Source organism: Stigmatopora nigra, chromosome 1 (assembly GCF_051989575.1).
Source record: "Stigmatopora nigra isolate UIUO_SnigA chromosome 1, RoL_Snig_1.1, whole genome shotgun sequence".
NCBI lineage: Eukaryota > Metazoa > Chordata > Actinopteri > Syngnathiformes > Syngnathidae > Stigmatopora > Stigmatopora nigra.
The window spans coordinates 4,705,937-4,727,975 of record NC_135508.1 but is presented as its reverse complement, the minus strand read 5'-3'; the positions used below and the strand labels follow the sequence as shown (position 1 = coordinate 4,727,975).

The 22,039-nt window shown below is 37.1% G+C and overlaps 1 protein-coding gene across 1 annotated transcript; it reads right to left on the bottom strand.

Moving 5' to 3' along the window:
• Positions 1 to 10,124: 10,124 nt before the first annotated feature.
• On the bottom strand, positions 10,125 to 17,928 carry krt8 (keratin 8). The gene is made up of 8 exons (XM_077724563.1): positions 17,421 to 17,928; positions 14,621 to 14,829; positions 13,890 to 13,950; positions 13,059 to 13,154; positions 12,740 to 12,904; positions 12,520 to 12,645; positions 12,170 to 12,434; positions 10,125 to 10,971 (listed from the first exon to the last, which is right to left on the bottom strand). Exons 1-8 carry the CDS (start codon positions 17,835 to 17,837, stop codon positions 10,688 to 10,690), a joined length of 1,623 nt encoding a protein of 540 aa, XP_077580689.1. The 5' UTR covers positions 17,838 to 17,928; the 3' UTR covers positions 10,125 to 10,687.
• Between the last annotated feature and the right edge of the window lie 4,111 nt (positions 17,929 to 22,039).

Below are 22,039 nucleotides of genomic sequence, written 5' to 3'. Positions count from 1 at the left end.
GATTAAAAAAACTGGATCAAAAGTCCTGATTATTCCATTTTCATAGATCTAAAGAAATATTTTAGCTTTTTTATATATTGTTAGATTTAAACAAAATATTTTTGAACTAAAAACAGAAAAAATTTATTAAAAATTATAATTATTGAATTAAAGGGGGAAAAAAGTCAAGAAATTTAATATACATCTAACCATGTTTATTTGAGCATTTTTCATCTAATCTCTTTCAATCATTATGTTCCATATTAAAGTAAAAAATATAAAATATTTTTATATATTTTTAGATTTTACAAAATGATTTTTGAACTAAAAACACAGAAAAAAATAGATAGATAATAATAGACAAATATTGATTTAAAAGTGGGAAATCAGGAAATATGATATACATCTATACTCTTCATTTTAATTTGATCCTAAAACAGAAAGTTGGCACTCATGATTTACATTCCCGGGCCACCCAATATGATGCGGCGGGCCAGATTTGGCCCTAGGGCCACCACTTTGACACCTGTGTATTAAGGACGATTAGTGGGCGGACTTTGAATTAGAAAGATATGACTGAATCGGGATGAAGAAACTGCCATGTTTGGTGATATAGAAAGCTTGACTCTCCCAAACTCAAACCACACCCTTGACCACAGTAGCCCAGAGCAAAGAGGCAAAACTGAACTTGCAGTGCAAAATATGAGCGTCGTTCAAATATTTCTTTGCAGATTTTATTACAGTAAGAAAAAAAGAACTTGCGCCCAGGTGAATGATGGAGAAAGAGATCAAATATTTCATCTTACCCGTGTGGAATTGAACCCAGGACCCCAGCGATGTAAGGTCGATGTACTAACCCAGGGGTGGGCAAACTTTTGGGCCCGGGGGCCAAATTGACTTTAAAAATTTGACAGATGGGCTGGGTCATCACAAGATACGATACATATAAAAAAGTGCATCCGTTAACAGTACATATGAAACATAAACAGAAAAAAAGGACTAAAGTATTAACATACTCATCATTAAAGTAAAAAGTATAAAGTACAAAGTAAAATCAAAAGGAATGTATTAAGAAATATTAAAATGTAATTAAAAAAAAGATAGAGGGGCTGTAAAACACAAAAAATAAATAATAGTAAACAGAGCAACTGCTACTGACTTCCGCATGACGGCGCCATCTTGGAAAAAAAAAACATGATTTGAACAACGTCGGCGGGCCGGATTAAAAAGCCTCGCGGGCCGGATGTGGCCCGCGGGCCATAGTTTGCACCAACCACTCGCCAGCGAGCCTCCTGGCCACCTGCATTTTTGGCTGTCAATGTTATTTAGTCACTCCCGGTCTTCAAAAATAATTAAAAGTGAACAATATATATATATACAATTGAGTTTTTACATGTTTTCCCTATGCAATCTGTGTAAAAGACTTAGACATTACACACCACACTATTACATATTGTTCTTCCCCTATGCCTTGCCAAAATGCTTTGCAAAGTGATATAATACATGGTGACCCAAAAAGATGCATACCCATATTTTATTCGATTAAAAAAAACATTTTTTTAACGAATGTCTCAAACATCTGAGGAACTGGAAACTGCCATCACAGCAAAAATAAGAGCCATCCCGAAAGGGGAGTGTGAAAAAGTGACGAGTACAGTGTTCCCTCGCTACTTCGCGGTTCTGCTATCACGGACTCAGAGCTTCGCGTTTTTTTTGGAAAAAAAAATACAAATATTACGTCGAAAAAACATATTTTACAGTTTTTTTGTTATAACATGAATTTCACTCTCTCTACACGTGTTTTATATTTTGCACTGTATACAGGAGGTAAAAAAAATAAAAAATAAAAATTAAAAAAAAATACATTTTTGGGAATTTTGGAAGCATTTTTGAAGGGGAATCCCTACTTTGCGGAAATTCACTTATCGCGGGTGGTCCCGGTCCCCATTAACCACGATAAGCGAGGGAACACTGTACAGGTTTGCTTGCAACGGAATGGTGGACATTTGGAACACATCTTGGGAAAGCCATAAATTGACTAAAAAAATGGACAGAAATAGCTGAAACTCTGGTGAATGGTCTTCCATAAACTGAATAATGTGTGGTTGTAATTTGAAATAAATAGCTTTTTAATCAAAGTCAAAATAGACATTTTCATGGGTACGCATCTTTTTGGGTCACCCTGTATCTGTAAGACAATGCCAATAATGTGGGATAGTTGGAAAAAAATAAGAATAAAGTATATCAGGTAGAATTCAGCCCTTTTGGGCAAACTAAGGAATCAAATGTCCCATCATACATAACGTTGTTTTATGAAATACAAGAGATAGAGAGAACACAACTTAATAAGCCAATGCCTTAGCATTGCTTTGCCTCTACCTGTTCAGAGAGAATTTGCCTGAAGCAGAATTATTATATAACATTCATTATGGCTGCAGCTGCTTCGTGTTTCTTGTTTTTTTTTTTTTGGATGGATCTTCACTTGTGTCCTGGGGATATAAACAGAACAGGGTGCTGCATTGGCTTGCCATAAAGCAGAGGTCGGGAACAATTTTGACGAAGAGAGCCACAAATAATTCATTTTTTCCAATGTTATTTCTTGTGAGCCATACTATGTATTTAAAAGTCAAAATACATACATGTAAATAAGTGCATTTTTGATTTTTTTTATAATTTTACCACTTTTAAAGTGGAAAAAAAATAATATTTCTAAAAAAGATTCTTATGTTGTTGCCAATCAATGAGAGGATGTATTCGAGAAGAGTCTACAGTGAAAAAAATGGAGATTAAAGCAGTTCTAGATGTAGTATCTCAGTTCTGTCACCAGTGGTTTCCATATTTTAGCTCACAGGTTAGCAAAGAGCCAAATGCACTCATCATAAAAGCCACATGTGGCTACCGAGCCAAAGGTTCCCTACCCCTGGCGTCAAAGGACTGAGTTGGATGCATTCAGAAAAATATTTAAAGTAATAAAACATTATTGATTTGAATGTTTTTTTTCAATCTTGGGAACATAAATGAACATTATTGTCATTAGGCATTTGCACACTAAACCTGTACAAATAAAAGCTATTTATTAATTTATTAAAATAATATATATATATATATATATATATATATATATATATATATATATATATATATATATATATATATATATATATATATATATATATATATATATATATATATATATATATATATATATATATATATATATATATATATATATATATATATATATATATATATATATATATATATATATATATTTATTTTTATTTTATTTTTTAATTAAAAAATATATATATTTTTTAATTTGTGTTCTATTAGCTCTCACCCAGTTGATCTTTATAAACCATGTATTGAATCTTGAAAGGATTTTAATCGATTATTTTTTGTTCGATTTCTGTCACTATCATTACTGTAGCATCCTTTTAGCACTCTGCAGGTCCCAACTACAACCATATTTAATTCCAGGTTACTCTTCGTTCTACTACAGTTGTCTTGTCTAGACCTGCTTTATGTTAGCAGTGGTATTTAAAAGATACAAACTTTGCCCACGGGCATCATGCAGCCAATAACTTGAGTTGTAATAAGAGTGCTGACTTAATACAAAAAAAAATAAGAAAAAGAAAAAGGCATACCTCCTGTACATGTCTCATACAATTAATCATTAACTAGACCAGGGCTAGGGAACCTATGGCTTGGGAGCCATATGCGACTCTTTTGATGGCTGCATATGGCTCGGGAGCCATATGTGGCTCTTTTAATGGCTGCATATGGCTCAGGAGCCATATGTGGCTCTTTTGATGGCTGTATATGGCTCAGAAGCCATATGTGGCTCTTTTGATGGCTGTATATGGCTCGGGAGCCATATGTGGCTCTTTTGATGGCTGTATTTGGCTCGGGAGCCATATGTGGCTCTTTTGATGGCTGTTTATGGCTCGGAAGCCATATGTGGCTCTTTTGATGGCTGTATATGGCTCAGAAGCCATATGTGGCTCTTTTGATGGCTGTATATGGCTCGGGAGCCATATGTGGCTCTTTTGGTGGCTGTATATGGCTCGGGAGCCATATGTGGCTCTTTTGATGGCTGTATATTGCTCAGAAGCCATATGTGGCTCTTTTGATGGCTGTATATGGCTCGGGAGCCATATGTGGCTCTTTTGATGGCTGTATATGGCTCTCCACTAACCTGTGTGGTAAAATATGGGTATCGCTAGTGAGAGACCTAAGTCCCAAATGCACCAATGGGAGCGTCACGTTGGAACTGTGGCGCCAAAACTATCTCCAGCGCCTTTTTAATCATAATTTTTCTTCATTAGACTCTTCTGCATGCATTCTCTCATTGATACTCTTTGATTAGCAACAGTGAAATAATGTACTCAAAAGTATTCAGACACTTTTTTTACTTTCAAAATGGTGAAATGAAGAATAAATGCACACATTTTCACATATTTTTACTTTTAAATTCTTAGTATGATTCTCAAGGAATAATGTTTGAAAATATGAATTGTTTATGGCTCTCTTTGTCAAAAAGGTTACCGACACCTGATCTAGACTATAACTGTGATTACAGTGTTTTTCATTATATTCGAAGTTAGGGAAAGGTCAGAGCATTTTGAATTTACTGTAGTTCATCACTGGAGTGCTAAATTATGCTTTGTACATTGCCATGAGTAGAATAGTCATAGTATTTGACTTTTACCAGCACTCCAAATTTTAGAGTAAGGCTTGGGTGTGGCCTCTTCAAATTTTCATCAGGACTAATGTGGGCAAATCCACTTGATAAGATTTTGCACACCTTTTTTGGAGTTGTTGTTGCCGTTAATCACACACCAACCCATGTTATACTTTTCCCCCTCCAACCAACTGTAAGAACATGCAAACTCCACACAGGATTTGAACATAGGACCCCAGAACTGTGAGACACACACGATAACCACTCTCTCCACCGGTCCAACTTTTACTGTAAGATAAAATACTCCCTACATAAAAATGTTCCTGCAATCTTTTAAACCACTGGTGTCAAAGTGGCGGCCCGGGGGCCAAATTTGGTCCGCAGCATCATTTTGTGTGGCCCGGGAAAGTAAATCATGAGTTCCCAGTTTCTGTTTTAGGATCTAATTAAAATGAAGAGTATAGATGTATATTAAGTTTCCTGATTTTCCCCATTTTTAAATCAATAATTTTAATTTTTAATCATTTTTTCTGTGTTTTTAGTTCAAAAATCATTTTGTAAAATCTAAAAATATTTAAAAAATGCTAAAATAAACAGATATATAAACAGATATATAAAAAACTGAATATTCGGGGCTTTTAATCTAGTTATTTTAATCAATTTATAAATTTAAAAAAATCTAAATATAAAATCTGAAATGGGTCATCCCATAATTGTAATTTTTAATCATTTTTCTGTGTTTTTAGTTCAGAAATCATTTTGTAAAATCTAAAAATATATAAATGTATATTTAAAAAAAGCAAAAATAAACATTGTTTTAGATTTATAAAAACTGAATACTCATGGCTTTTAATCCAGTTCTTTTAGTCAATTTATTTTTAAAAAATCTAAATATTATATCTAAAATGGTTTGGCCCATAATTGTAATTTTTAATCAATTTTTTTCTGTGTTTTTAGTTCAAAAATCAATTTGTAAAATCTATAAATATATAAAAATACATTTAAAAAAAAAGCTAAAATAAACATTGTTTTGAATTTATAAAAACTGAATATTCAAGGCTTTTAATCCAGTTTGTTTAATCCATTTATAAAAATAAAAAAAATCTAAATATTATATCTAAAATGGTCCGGCCCACCTGAAATCAAGTTGCCGTTAAAGCAGCCCGCGAACCAACCCGAGTCTGACACCCTTACTTTAAACCCATAATAATCTTCTTCACTCATGACTCACACATTTCATCCAGACTTTTAAAGCTTCAGGATTTTTTTTCTTTTCTTTTGGGATCTGTGGGATAGGATGGTATGACTGTATGCTATCACTTCACTTTGGATGGAGACCAGATTCATATTTACGTGCATTCAGGCCTCTACATGCTCTGCTCCACCCTCAATGGTATTTATCTTAAGGGTCTTCTTTTCTGTAATTAGATTCCATTCCGCATCTTATCTTCACTTTCGTCCTGTAAAAGTCATTCCACTTGACTTTAGGCGAGAGGCACACCCTGAATTGGTCATTAGCCAATCACAGTGGATGGAATCCTATTGTAAGTAAATTAAGTAAAACATGGAATTAAATTAAATTTCAGTAAAAATGCATAGTTTTGTCAGTGAAGAAGTTCCTTAATTACAATTTTCATTGGTTTCAAAGTTCAACAATTGAAGTTTTCCTTATGTCTTTTTTTTACTAATGTACATTTACAACATTTAATTCTCTCTGGGAACTTCAAATAATACAAATAACATTCATATTGTTGAATTTAAATACACTAAATATATTTAGATGAATCAAAAGAGGACCAAAACTTAACACAGAGAGGAGTGGGGGGAACTTAAACTTAACTACGGGACAAGTCAATTTGAATCTGAAAGTAAAGTGCTGCCCCCTAGTCGTTATTTGCGTACTGAGAACTTTAAAATGATCATATAAAACAGGGATCAGGAACCTTGGTGAAAGAAAGAGCCATAAACAATTACTATTTTCAAATGTTATTGCTTACAAGCCATACTCACAGTTTAAAAGTCAAAATACCGTATTTTCATGACTATAAGGTGCACTTAAAAGTCTTAAATTTTCTCCAAAATAGACAGTGCGCCTTATAATCCACTGCGCCTTATGTATGGGAAAAAAACAGAAAACCAAAAACGAAAAACCACCACTGTCGGATATTTAAAAAACACAAACACCTGAACTGATACAATACTGTTAAATATGTAGATGCCATCTTAGTTTACAACATCTTCCATCATATAGCTCCTCCCCCACTGCAAGATTTTATACCAAAAAATCCAAAACATCAACAATGGCTGGCTCTAGAGGTGACTGTGTAGTGAGTGCTTCATACCTGAAAGTCAATTGCAATTACCGTATTTTCACGACTATAAGGCGCACTTAAGTCTTAAATTTTCTCCAAAAGAGACAGTGCGCCTTATAATACAGTGCGCCTTATAGTCGTGAAAATACGGCACATTAAATTTGCAGTCATTTTATCACTTTTAAAATACAAAAAGTCTTTGAATTCCTTCGACAACGTTGTTACGTTATTGCTAATCAATGAATATCAATGAGTTCAATATGTATCAATGAAATCAATGACACAGTTCAGACGTGACGTTCCTATTGGTGCGTTCAGGACAAGTTTCCATATTTAAGCCATATGCACCCACCATAAGAGCCAAATGTGGCTCCCGAACCATAGGTTCCCTACCTCTGATATAAAAGTTCCACCAGGCCAACAGCAAACAATAATTCCCATCTATTTGCAAATCAATTCATATTATGGATCAAGAATACTACCATTTTGTCAACAGTTTTGCTATTTTCTGAACTATCTGCAAGCCTATATATTTTTACTTTTGCAAAACCCTTTAAAATCTTTTTCAGCTGAATGCAGAGTATCCATGCGAATTGTAAAAAAAATGGTGCTGAATCAAACAGAACCATGTTGATGCATTCTAATCACAGTGTATGTTTGTCCAACTTACAGCTGCATCTTTAAACTTGTTTAATACGAACATATTTCTTATTTAAAGAACGTTTATTGTGCTAAACGCTTTAACTACAGTTTGGCAAACACAAAGTCTACTTTGTATTTCTGTTACGAGGACCCCTGTGAGTTATCTTTCTATAGACAAGCCAAAAAGGAGAAAGCAACAAAGCTATAGAAAGATGAATGTGCATTGATATGGTGGTCCCTCAGCAGCCACTCTGGCCATCTCTAAGAATCCTTCTTACACACGCCAACACAGTCTCCATAAACTAAGCTAAATAAATGGGTAAAGACAATGCACCTTCTAGTAATCCCCATTTTTTCTGTTTTATACTGTTTTTAGGCTTAAGGACAGTTTTTTCCCACATCCATCAGGACTCTAAACTTGCGGTAGCACGACACACAATCCCTTCTGTGTAATAATTTCGAGGTGAGGTAATATGAAAAGATATATGCCTCCTACTGGCTGACTGAAGGTAAGTGAAAGACAGTGAGAGGTAAGTGATCCGCTCAGGGGTGATGTGATGTATCCATAACGGCAGAATGCTAAATTACGAGTCCGAAATGATCACTTATTTGGGTCTTTTGTCGAGAAAATGCACCTTATGGAGAAGCACTAACAATTTCGTCATAGGCAGTTTCAGGGTATGATGACAATTAGGCTTTTGTCGAGTCAATAATGATGACAAAGCTTATGTCCGATTATTATTATTATTTTCACGGGGGTGCTGGAGCCTATCCCAGCTGAGACGGACAACCATTCACGCTCACTTTCATACCTATGAGGAATTTAGTGTCCAATCAGACTACAATGGATGATTTTGGAATGTGGGAGGAAACCAAAATACCATGAGAAAACCCACACAGGAGAACATGCATACTCAACACAGGTGGATTGACCTGGATGTGAACCCAGGAGACCAGAACTGTGAGGCTGACATGCTGACCACTCAAGCCACCGGAATTTGGTTAAAATTATATCCAATGGGCAAACACTGATATTTGCCCAAAATGGAACCTATCGCAGTTGACTTTGGAAAAAGGCAGAATACAGTTTTTACTGCGCAAATGACTAAGTGGAGTGAAGTTTGAAGTGAAATTAAAGTAAATATATTTATATTTATATACATAATGAAATGTATAGTGAAGTATAGTATCATATTTCAACATTTCCTTATGTAATTGTATGGGTGAAGGTCCAAGCTAGATTGATTTAATGAACTGTACTTTGATGCATTTAACTTCTACCCAGGACAACTCAAGCACTACAAATGAAAGAGAAACAGTACTATAGAATAATAGCATTCATTACCATTATATCCAAAAGCTGTCCCAATGACTACGATGTAGTCCACGGGTGTCCAAATTGGTCCTTATAAGGGCTCCAGTAGATGCAGGTTTACATTTTAACTGTAGAGGAAGACACATTTTCCCCAATCTTGTGTTTTAAAAGTGTAATCAGTTGATTGTTGCCAGGTGCTGCTGGTTTCAGAAGACACCTGATTGGGTAAAATGTCAGTGCTGGATCAGTTGGGGCAAAAATCTGCACCCATCGTGGGCTTTTGTGGAATAGTTTGGACACCAAAAATGTAGTATATCTGTCTTAGTATAGAGTAGCAGTTCACAGGCATGAAGTTAATGAGTGATGAAGGGGAACGGAAAGAAAATGATGCTGTCAGTCAGATGGAAAATGTGATTTATACATCTGTAAGTCAGTGACTAACATTAAAATAATCATTTATTTTCCGTATTAATCATTTCATTTTCCCAATTTGCATGGTACAACAGAGCTTATTTGAGTAACAGCCATCTTAGTGTCCTGTGATTGGATTGGATGGCCACCAATGTTCCCTCTAACTTTTCATTGGTCTAGGCCAGGGGTGTCAAACATACGGCCCGCGGGCCGGATCCGGCCCGTCTGGTGGTTTGGTACGGCCCGGAGAAGAAAGCTGCATTGTATAAAAAAAATATGAATTTTCTTTAAAATCTGTAGTTCTTGTATTGTCCGCTAAGGGGTGCAGTGTTCTAGTACGTGCAGACAACTTGAATTGACATTTATTTATGTTCTTATGTTTTTCTCTTGTTCATAATATATTGTTCATAATGTGAAAAGAAAATTCTGTTAATAAACATTTTGATAATTTACTCATTCTTTGCACTAATTATTGGTATTAGTGACTAATACAAAAGGAAAAAAGTGGGTTTATTGTTAGTTCTATGTAATTTTGCAATGAGTTTACTGGTCCGGCCAGGCTTGATCTCAAATTAAGCTGTATTCAGCCCGCAGACCAAAGGGAGTTTGACACTCCTGGCTTATAGGGAACATTAATGGCCACCAATTTTCTAGGTGTAGCCCTACTACTGCTCATAGTCAGTTGGAATAGGCTTCAGCACCCTAACAACCTTTGTAAGGATAAATAGCACGAAAAATGAATAAGTGTGAACTGTGAGTTGATAAATGTAAAACCAGCCCGTCTTGTTGAGACACTTTTTTATTTGGTGTGGTAGCAAAAACAGCACCTCGGGACAACACTATCGTTGAGCGCTCTCTTGGGAGGTCACACAGTTACGGGACACACGCACAGGAAAGACATGCACTACAATACCCACTGCTTTAGCGAGTATTTTATAGACATTAGTTGTTAGACCATTGACTTCAGCACATTCATATTCCTTCGACAACACCACTATTCACCAGAAGGGGGAGCAGTCCTTTTGTGAATGGGAGTAGCTTTTTATACGTAAATTCAAATTTGGGATTTGCCTTCATTTTTACGTCACTTTCAGAGACAACACTCAGATATATCAGACATACAAAATAGATTCTTTGGTCCCTTTTCAGGTAATTGGTAGCCTAAGGATACTTTATTGCTTGGTGTTTAAGGCTCTGTGGTAGTAGTAGAATGACTTATAAGTTTCAGAAATGTTAATTACAAAAAAAGGTAAGTGGGGAGTTGAAATGTAAGTGTAAAAAAACTACCAGAGAAGGGAAAATGAAGCTCAAAGGCACGTCAAATTGCCTGGAAATTGGACAAACTCAATCCTCGATGACTTCAGAGGATTCGGACACCACTCGGCCGTCCTTGGTCTCGATCATCTTGATGACTACGTTCTTCTTGCTTTGGGTGGTGCTGTAGCCGCTGCCGCCGCTGAAGCCGCCGCTGCCACCGCTAGCGTAGCCGCCGCTACCGTAGCCGCCACTGCTGCTGTAGCTACTGCTACCGTAGCCGCCACCGCTGCCGTAGCCGCCGCCGCTGCTGTAAGAGCTTGAGTAGTTGCCCGAGTAGCCGCTCTTCAGGGTATCCATGCCGCCATAGCTTGCTGTAATAAACAAAATAAGTTAGATTGGTAGGGTTGAGCGATTTGGGCCATCATGTTCTTTGCTATGATGCAAGAAGATGTGAAGGACCAATGTACCGTATTTAACGACTATAAGGCGCACTTAAAAGTCTTAAATTTTCTCCAAAATAGGCAGTGCGTCTTATAATACAGTGCGCCTTATAATAGAGTGTGCCTTATAATACAGTGCGCCTTATGTATGGAAAAAATGTCATTCATTGAGGGTGCGCCTTATAATGCGGTGCGCCTTATAGTCGTGAAAATACGGTACATATTTACAACCTAAAGTTGTAGTATTTATTCCATTATTCCTCTTTTCTCTTCACCTTACAGCATATGTGTCAAAGTGGTGGCACGGGGGCCAAATCTGGCCCGCTGGATCATTTTGTGTGGCCCGGGAAAGTAATTCATGAGTGCCGACTTTCTGTTTTAGGATTAAATTTAAATGAAGAGTGTAGATGTATATTAAATTTCCTGATTTTCCCAATTTTAAATCAATAATTGTCATTTTTTAATCCATTTTTTCTGTATTTTCAAAAATCATTTTGTAAAATCTAAAAATATATATTAAAAAAAGCTAAAATACACATTGTTTTAGATCTATAAAAACAGAATATTCAGGGCTTTTAATCCAGTTTTTTAAATCCATTTTTAAAATAAAAACAGTTTTAGGTTCAAATTAAAATGCAGAGTATAGATGTATATAAAATATCCTGATTTCCCCCCTTTTAAATCAATAATTGTCATTTTTTAATCAATTTTTTTCAGTGTTTTTAGTTCAAAAATCATTTTGTTAAATCTACAAATATGTAAAAAAAAGCTAAAATAAACTTTGTTTTAGATCTATAAAAAACTGAATATTCAGGGCTTTTAATCCAGTTCTTTTAATCAATTTATAAAAAGAAATCTAAATATTAAATCTAAAAAAACTGATTGGTTGGGCAATGAGAATATTTTTTTATATATATATTTTTTGTTTCATAACTAATTTGTAGCAATCTATACCTAGTTACTCGTATAAATCTACTACTACCAGTATATTTAATCAGAATCATTGATTGTGAAGGCCTACTATGCTGTTTTGTAGAGTAAATTAGTGAGTTCTAGCATTTTCTTGTTGTAGGGTCTCCCCACTGGCTGTAAAATCCCCAAATAGTTTCCAAAAAAATGCAACACTCACTGCTCTGTTTGGAGATGTTGATAGACTGAATTCCATTTGCCAGTCTGTCCTCCTCTCCCTCCAGCAGTTTCCTGTAGGTGGCGATCTCGATGTCCAAAGCCAGTTTGACGTTCATCAGGTCTTGGTACTCGCGGATCTGGCGGGCCATGTCCTGCTTAGCTCTTTGCAGGGCCTCCTCCAAATCTCTGATGCGAGACTTAGCGTCCTTAACCGCCAGCTCGCCACGTTCCTCAGCCTCGGCGATTTGAGCTTCCAAGTTAGCACGCTAGCAAAGAATTAAAGGGAAATGCTGAAGGATCTTGTTTTGGTTGTTGAGGTTTTTTTGTGTGAGGTAAAAGGTTTATTTATACCTGTCCTTTGACTCCATCAATCTCAGCTGTCAACCTCTGGATCATGCGGTTAAGGTCTGCAATCTCTGTTCTGGTAGCCCTCAAGTCATCTCCATATCTGTTGGCAGATGTCTGCATCTCCTCATACTAGTTGAAAAACAAAAAATGGAGTGATTCGGAGATCATAACTGATAAAAAAACAACAACTAAAAGTACAAATGAGCTAAAAAGTTCAATTTACCTTGGACTTGTACCACGTTTCTGCCTCAGCACGGGTGCGGTTAGCAATGTCCTCATACTGAGCCTTCACTTCAGCCACAATAGAATCCATGTCCAAGTTACGGCTGTTGTCCATCTCTACAATGACTGAAGTGTCCTTGATCTGGCTTTGGAGCTCACGCAGCTCCTAGATGAACAATTGAAAGGATTTAGATCTACCTTGCTTATACTATATGAGTTCAAATTGAAAAAAAGCCAAGAAAAACCATTCAGCAAAGCAGAACGTCTGGCAGTGTTTTCATATAAGTGGCAAATGCTTATTATGAGATGTTTTTCCATACCTCCTCATAGATGGATCTGAGGAAGTTAATCTCATCAGTCAAACTTTCCAACTTGGCTTCAAGCTCCACCTTATTCATGTAGGCCTCATCGACATCCTGAGGACAATGCAAGATCGTTTTTTGTCAGTTTTTGACCACATATGGGCAAACTATGGCCTGCGGGCCACATCCGGCCCCCGAGGCCTTTTAATCCTGCCCGCCGACGTTGTCCAAATAATGTTTTATTTTTATTTTTTCCCCAAGATGGCGCTGTCACGCGGAAGCCAGTGGCAGTAGCTCCAACCACTCTCATTTTTTTGTGTGTTTTACAGCCCCTTTATCTTTTTTTAAATGACATTTTAATATTTCTTAAAACATTCCTTTTTACTTTACTTTGTATTTTATACTTTTTACTTTAATGATGAGTGATGAGTATGTTAATACTTTAGTCCTTTTTTTCTGTTTATGTTTCATATGTACTGTTAACGGATGCACTTTTTTATGTGTATCATATCTTGTGCTGACCCCGCCCATCTGTCAAATTTTTAAAGTCCGAAAAGTTTGCCTACCCCTGGTTTAGACACTGAAACAAGTTTTTAAACAATCCAAATACAGGAAAATCATTGACTAAATGATTCTTAGACAAATTGCACAAGTTGTACATAGTTTTGGAAAGATAAACTAGAATCTTGCATATAGTTGAATTAAAATATGTGAAGCTGACCCTGCTACAAAAGGCCAACATGCTACACTTCATTATTTTCATTTGTCAATGACATTTTAGTGATCCTGTCTATACCAAATTATTCGACATTTGCGTCTATAAATACAAAAAGATTAAATCCCACTGACCTTCTTAATGAGGACAAAATCGTTCTCACACTCTGTACGCTTGTTGATCTCGTCTTCATACCTGGCAAAGAAATCAGACAATAAGTACTAGTACATACATATATTACCGTATTTTTACGACTATAAGGCGCACCCTTAATGAATGACACTTTTCCATATATAAGGCGCACTGTATTATAAGGCGCACTGTATTATAAGGCGCACTGTATTATAAGGCGCACTGTATTATAAGGTGCACTGTATTATAAGGCGCACTGTATTATAAGGCGCACTGTATTATAAGGCGCACTGTATTATAAGGCGCACTGTATTATAAGGCGCACTGTATTATAAGGCGCACTGTATTATAAGGCGCACTGTATTATAAGGCGCACTGTATTATAAGGCGCACTGTATTATAAGGCGCACTGTATTATAAGGCGCACTGTATTATAAGGCGCACTGTATTATAAGGCGCACTGTCTATTTTGGAGAAAATTTAAGACTTTTAAGTGCGCCTTATAGTCGTGAAAATAAGGTATGTACTATCCTGACTGTATTTCTATGATTCAGTTTGTAATATTAATACACAAATGCAACACTAGGCGGTGCAAGTCATCCACCCTAAGAGCGCTCTGGGGAGTTTTCTTAACACAGCTGGTTTGAGGAAACAAATGAACTGCATCCTGCTGTGTAGAATAAATGAATATTTATGTGTGTATATGTATTTTTAATGATGTGGTGGCACTTACTTGTTCTTGAAGTCCTCCACCAGGCCTTGCATGTTGTGCAGGTCAGCCTCCAGCTTCATCTTGTCGTTACCCAGGCTGTCAAGCTGTCTGCGCAGGTTGGTGATGTAGGCCTCGAACATGGCGTCAATGTTGGAGCGTGTGGTGGTCTGGCCCTGCAGCAGGTTCCACTTGGTCTCAAGCATTTTGTTCTGCTGCTCCAGGAAACGCACCTGAGGGAGAGGAAAATGTCAATATATGTCAGGTTTATAATGTTTTGTATATATGTGTAGGCCAGAGCATTTTAGGTATAATATAAATAAATGGATTAAAAGAACTGGATTAAAAGCCCTGAATATTCAGTTTTTAATAGATCTAAAACAATAATTATTTTAGATTTTTTTAAATATATTTTTAGATTTTATAAAATTATTTTTGAACTAAAAACCCAGAGAAAAATTGATAAAAAAATACAATTATTGATTTAAATGTCAACTTGATTTCATGTGGGCCAGACTATTTTAGATATAATATTAAGATTTTTTTTATAAATGGATTAAAAGACCTGAATATTCCGTTTTTTATATATCTAAAACAATGTTTAATTTTGATTATTTATAATATATTTTTAGATTTTACAAAATTATTTTTGAACAAAAAACTGAAAAAATGACAAAAAAATTACAATTACTGATTTAAAAGGAGGAAATCAGGAAATTTAATATACATCTATACTCTTCATTTTAATTTAATCCAAAAACAGAAAGTCCGCACTCATGATTTACTTTCTCGGACCGCACAAAATGATGCGGCGGACCAGATTTGGCCCCCGGGCCGCCACTTTGACACCTGTTATACAGGATACGGAACAAATGCAAAGTGTGGGGTTTCATTCTATATTAATGATTGATCATATTTACTTAAACTTCACTTCCAGTCAAAATGGATTCGACCTCTTACACAGTCAATAGCACTAAAAGATAAACATTCATAGGTAGACCTTCCAATTTTTAATGGATTGGATGTCCATTACGCCTCGATTAAAGCATACATTCTAATACATATTTGTGAATATAGTCACCCTTTTCCCCAAGTAATAGAACTAGTATATCTGCTTAAACTCAATGTGATACATAAACTCCTGCCACTTCTTAACATTAATCAACCTCGCCATGCTGCTGCATATTTGCCTTCTATAGCCTTTGTTGATCTTATCTTTCTTTGCAACTTTGTAAGGTTGCCTTGAAAGGAAGCCTTGACGTGGTACATGCATCCTGACAGGAGATGACGGGGGTGGGGGGAGTATAATTCGAGGGTGGGATAAAGAGGTGAAGTCACCCTTGCTGGAAAAAGTTAGCGATGGAGGAAAAGAGTGAGCTAACCCATTAACCCTGTCTCTTCCTGTTTTTTTTGTATGTAAATGGAGCTTTGCAGGCAAATGATGGAAGCGGAATGTTTTAGATCAGGGGTGTCGAACTCCCTTTGGTCGAATACAGCTTAATTTGAGATCAAGTGGGCCGGACTAGTAAACTCATTGCAAAATTACATAGAACTAACAATAAGCTCACTTTTTCCCTTTGAATTAATCACTAATACTAATAATTAGTGCAAAGAATGAGTAAATTATCAAAATATTTATTTTAAAAAAATCCTTTTACATTATGAACAATATATTATGAACAACAGAATAACATAAGAACATAAATCAATGTCAATTCATGTTGTCTGCACGTACTAAAACACTGCGCCCCTAGCGGATAATACAATAACTACAAATTTTAAAGAAAATTCATATTTTTTTTATAGAATGCAGCTTTCTTTCCCGGGCCGTACCAAACCACCAGACGGGCCGGATCCGGCCCGCGGGCCGTATGTTTGACACCACTGTTTTAGATAGATACTAAGAGAGAGAGAGAGTAAATATTTAACTAAGCAAAATGTGTGACGGAACTGGTCGGGAGTCAAGGGTCCACAGGGGGGGACATTTTTCCAGACACGTCAGCAAAATTTGGGCCTTCTGTTTTTGACTTCTTATACAAGGTTAGTAGTACGTTTCTTGTAGCTAAACAGCTGCTGTTGAACAGAACATGAGACCAGTAGGCCTTTTTAAATATTAACTCAACACTAAGGCCTTATGAGGCCTTGCGGTCCTGAGAGTTACATGGAATTTGCAGATAAAATGCGATGGTGGGTGGGGAGGTTCCATTTTCCGTGCTAAAGTCCAGTGGTGGGGGCTTTTGCAAAGGGTGGGGTGGAGGGGGGGACGCCACAAGGGCAATAAGAATGGGCCCCACCCATTTTAACAGACGATAGCAGTCCCAAGGTAACTTGTGCTGTGAGCCTGCCTGACTGACACGCCCTTTGCTATCTCGCTTACGTTCTTTTGTATTGGGAAAGCTATGTTTCTGCATGAGTGGATTACAACGTTTTAAATGAATGCAGGAGGTTCTAACGCCACTTTTTTTTTGATGAAGAGAGCCATAAACAATTTATATTTTCAAATATTATGCCTTGAGAGTCATACTCAGAATTTAAAAGTAATAAAATACATGAAAATGTGAGCATTTATTATTGATTTCACTACTTTGTAAGTAAAAAAAAGTCTAAAATCTTTTGAGAAGATGATTTTACGGTTTCTAATCAATGAGTATCAATGTGAAAATGCAACAAGAAGAGTCTAATGAAGAAAAAATATGACTTAAAACCCATATATACCCATCAAAAGAGCCATATAAGGCTCCTGAGCCATAGATTCCCTACCCCCATGTTATAACGGATGCCTTTAACTTGGTCTGCTTTAACTTTTTAAAATAATTTTGCTTACCTTGTCAATAAAAGAGGCAAAACGATTGTTGAGGGTCTTGATTTGCTCTTTTTCTTGGGTGCGGACAGCCTGGATGGTGGGGTCAATGGCCAAGTTGAGTGGGGCCAATAGACTCTTGTTGACAGTCACGGCAGTGATGGGTGCCTGACCCATTCCCAGTCCCATACCACCACCAAGACCCATGCCACCACCGAAACCCATGCCTGCGCCGCCCATGCTGGAGCTCAGTCCGTAGACGCTAGAGCTGGTGATTCCGGCCCCTCCGAAGCCCCTGCTGCCACCCCCGTAGGAGCTTCTGGCACTGTAGGTCTTACGGGAGCCCATTCCTCCTGATCCGGAATAGGAGCTGCTGCTGAAGTTCCTTGGGGCAGTTGAGCTCCTCACAGTGTATGAGGTGGTCTTGTAACTAGATGCCATTGTGAGTAAGATTTTTTTGAAGTTTGGCGAGGCAGAAAGGCGGGCAGGTCGGCGCAGGAAAGGGAGACCCGAGTGGATAGGAAGAGATGGAACTAGTCAGGAGTTTTAAAGTGCTTGTTTTTTGTGGGAGGAGACTGGGGAGAACTGCTATTGGCTGGAAGGGCTGGGTAAGGGCTTAGAGGCAGGGCTGTAATATTACACTCCTATGACACATTGTCAGCCACTGAAAAGTATTAGTTGACCTTCTTGCAGGCCTCCGTGACATAGAAAAGGTTTTTTTGTGTGAGTGAATTGACAGTTTGGGTTAGGGTCCTGTCATAAGCAGGTGTATGTTTACTATACATACATGATTTGGTAATAATAAGATTTAATGGTTAATATCTATGAATGGGTGGCCCGGTGGATGAGTGGTTCTTTAGACACTCATATATGTCCATTTTTTTTGGATGTCATTTTTTGGACGGTCATAGACGTCCAATTTTTGGACGCTCATGGACGTCCAATTTTTGGATGGTCGTGGACGTCTAATTTTTGGACGGTCGTGGACGGTCAATTTTTGGATGCTCATGGACGTCCAATTTTTGGACGATCATGGACGTCCGGTTAGGGTTAGGGTCCTGTCATAAGGGTTAGGTTAGGGTTAGGGTTAGGGTTAGGTTAGGTTAGGTTAGGGTTAGGGTTAGGGTTAGGGTTAGGTTAGGTTAGGGTTAGGGTCAGGGTCCTGTCATAAGGGTTAGGGTTGGGGTTGGGTTTAGGGTTAGGGTCAGTGTCCTGTCATAAGGGTTAGGTTAGGTTAGGGTTAGCGTTGGGGTTAGGGTCAGGGTCCTGTCATAAGGGTTAGGGTTGGGGTTAGGGTTGGGGTAAGGGTCCTGTCATAAGGGTTAGGGTTAGGTTAGGGTTGGGGTAAGGGTCCTGTCATAAGGGTTAGGGTTAGGTTAGGGTTAGGGTTGGGGTTGGGGTTAGGGTTAGGGTTAGGGTTAGGGTTAGGGTTAGGGTTAGGGTTAGGGTTAGGGTTAGGGTTAGGGTTAGGGTTAGGGTTAGGTTAGGGTTAGGGTTGGGGTAAGGGTTAGAGTTAGGGTCCTGTCATAAGGGTTAGGGTCAGGGTCCTGTCATAAGGGTTAGGGTTAGGTTAGGTTAGGGTTGGGGTTAGGGTTAGGGTTAGGGTAAGGGTAAGGGTAAGGGTTAGGGTTAGGGTTAGGGTCCTGTCATAAGGGTTAGGGTTAGGGTCCTGTAATCAGGGTTAGGGTTAGGCTTAGGGTTGGGGTTAGGGTTTATTTTCTAAGTATATTTGACAACCATAACCCTAATAATTAATTAATTCTAGCAAAAAAGAATATGCATGCAAAGTAATTTTAATAATCTTTTTAACTAACCATAACAAGGACCTTTGAATGTGAGATATTTGTAGCTGTGTATATTGATGTAAAAGATTTTGGGTGGATTTTGATGAAAGTTGACCTGAGAGTGGACCTGTTGGCTTTGGCAAGGTAGGCGGCGTCCAATTCTAGTCAAATAACATCCATCACCTCTGTGGTATCCTGCTCGTAGATGTTTTGTGGTGGTCTTAGCAATTTTTCGAGGCTTTAGAGCTCAAGATTCTTTCAGTATTACCATCGAGTGCTTGGTAGGGCAGTGAGCAAATCCAGCCCAGGTGAATCGCAATGTGAAACAGCTGGCTTTCATTACAGTTGAACATAAAGCAGGGTAGGTTGTACACAATGTAAATCAGCATGAACTTTTCGTAATTGTTAAAAAACTATTACAGACAATAGCTAACTGTTTGTGTCTATCACTTTATAATAACCACATTGTGGAATGCATCTGCCAAACATTTCTAAATCCAGCTCAGTCAAGATGAAAATTACTTTCGTTGATTTACTTGTTTTTCATATCCTTATTTGGCAATATTTTCTATTCTTTTGTATTCCAGATTCGGTTACAGTGCTTGATAAATTCACCAAGAAATGCTTTGATGCCAACAATATTATGTAAATATTATGTTTTAAACCAGGGGTGTCAGACTTGGGTTGGTTCACGGGCCTCGTTAACGTCAACTCAATTTTATGTGGACCAGACCATTTTAGATATAATATTTAGATTTTTTTTTAATAAATGGATTAAAAGAACTGGATTAAAAGCCCTAAATATTCAGTTTTTTTTAGATCTATTTTTTTTAATTTTAGCTTTTTTGAAATATATTTAACAAAATGTGTTTTGAACTATAATCACAGAAAAAAAATATTGAAAAAATCTATTCTCTGCATTTTAATTTGAACCTAAAACTGTTTTTATTTTAAAAATGGATTTAAAAAACTGTATTATAAGCCCTGAATATTCATTTTTTATAGATCTAAAACAATGTTTATTTTAGCTTTTTTAAATATATTTTTATATTTTATAAAACAATTTTTGAACTAAAAACAGAAGAAAAAAATGTTTAAAAATTTACAATTATTGATTTAAAAGGGGTCAAATCTGGAAATATAATATACATCTATACTCTTCATATTAATTTGATCCTAAAACAGAAAGTCGGCACTCATGACTTACTTTCCCGGACCACACAAAATGATGCGACGGACCAGATTTGGCCCCCGGGCTGCCACTTTGACACCTGTGTATTAAACTTTACTGTATCTTACTATTTACCACTAATCCTCAATTAAAACTGTTTTTTATACACAATTATATCTTGCATGAGATTCCTTGTCTATTACAATCCTATAGTCAACTCATAACTTTCACAAGCAAAGAGTACATAACTTCCAGAAATGTCACTTCACTTTTTTCCTCAGTATACTGTGACCTCCCAAGACCCACCCCGAGTTCTTATCCTCCCTCCCCCCAGTTCCTCGCCATGATGAGTCATATCTTACATGAACTAGTCAAGCCCTAGCACCACAGCCTCTTTCTTCCATTTTTTTTTCATTTCCCATCATTCCATTTTGCCGCCATTGGCCCTCATCGTCATGGAAATATACCAAAATACAACTCCCTTCCTCCCCCTAAACCGCAGCAGATGCCAGCAAAAGTAGAGGCATTCGACACAGCCCTGCGAAAAGGCAAAGAAGGATCTGAGACATAGCCTGAAAACATGAACCATGTGACTGAAAAGTAAAAGAAAAATCTTCAGACTAAAAGAGCTCATCAAATAGTTAATCTGTGAAAATCACATGGCGGCTATGCAACCATTGTGATTGTGAGTAAACACGAAGTTTTTAATCATGTGGGCGTTTAGTTGAAATTCACTGATTCAATTGACATTTTTGAATCATAATATGACCAAATATGGACTCCCATATTTTGAGTTTTTTCCCGTTTAAGCCACATTTTCATCTGTCAACCCAGAAAAGTGAATACCGTATTTTCACAACTATAAGGCGCACCGCATTATAAGGCGCACCCCGAATGAATAACATTTTTCCATATATAAGGCGCACTGGATTATAAGGCGCACTGTCTATTTTGGAGAAAATTTAAGACTTTTAAATGCGCCTTATGGTCGTGAAAATACGGTGATTGCTATTGACTTCCAGGTGTGAAGCACTCACTACACAGTCACCTCTAGAGCCAGCCATTGTTGATGTTTTGGATTTTTTTGTATAAAATCTTGCAGTGGGGAGGAGCTATATGATGGAAGATGTTGTAAACTAAGATGGCATCTGCATATTTAACAGTATTGTTTCAGTTCAGGCGTTTGTGTTTTTTTAGTATCCGACAGTGGTGGTTTTTCGTTTTTGGTTTTCTGCTTTTTCCATATAAAAGGCGCACTGTAATATAAGGCGCACTGTCTATTTTGGAGAAAATGTAAGACTTTTAAGTGCGCCTTATAGTCGTGAAAATACGGTAATTGCTATTGACTTCCAGGTATGAAGCACACTCACTACACAGTCACCTCTAGAGCCAGCCATTGTTGATGTTTTGGATGTTTTGTATAAAATCTTGCAGTAGGGGAGGAGCTATATGATGGAAGATTTTGTAAACTAAGATGGCAGCTGCATATTTAACAGTATTGTTTCAGTTCAGGCGTTTTTGTTTTTTAATATCTGACAGTGGTGGTTTTTCGTTTTTGTTCTCTGTTTTTTTCCATATATAAGACGTACTTGGATTATAAGGCGCACTGTCTATTTTGGTGAAAATTTAAGACTTTTAACTGCGCCTTATAGTCGTGAAAATACGGTAATTGCTATTGACTTCCAGGT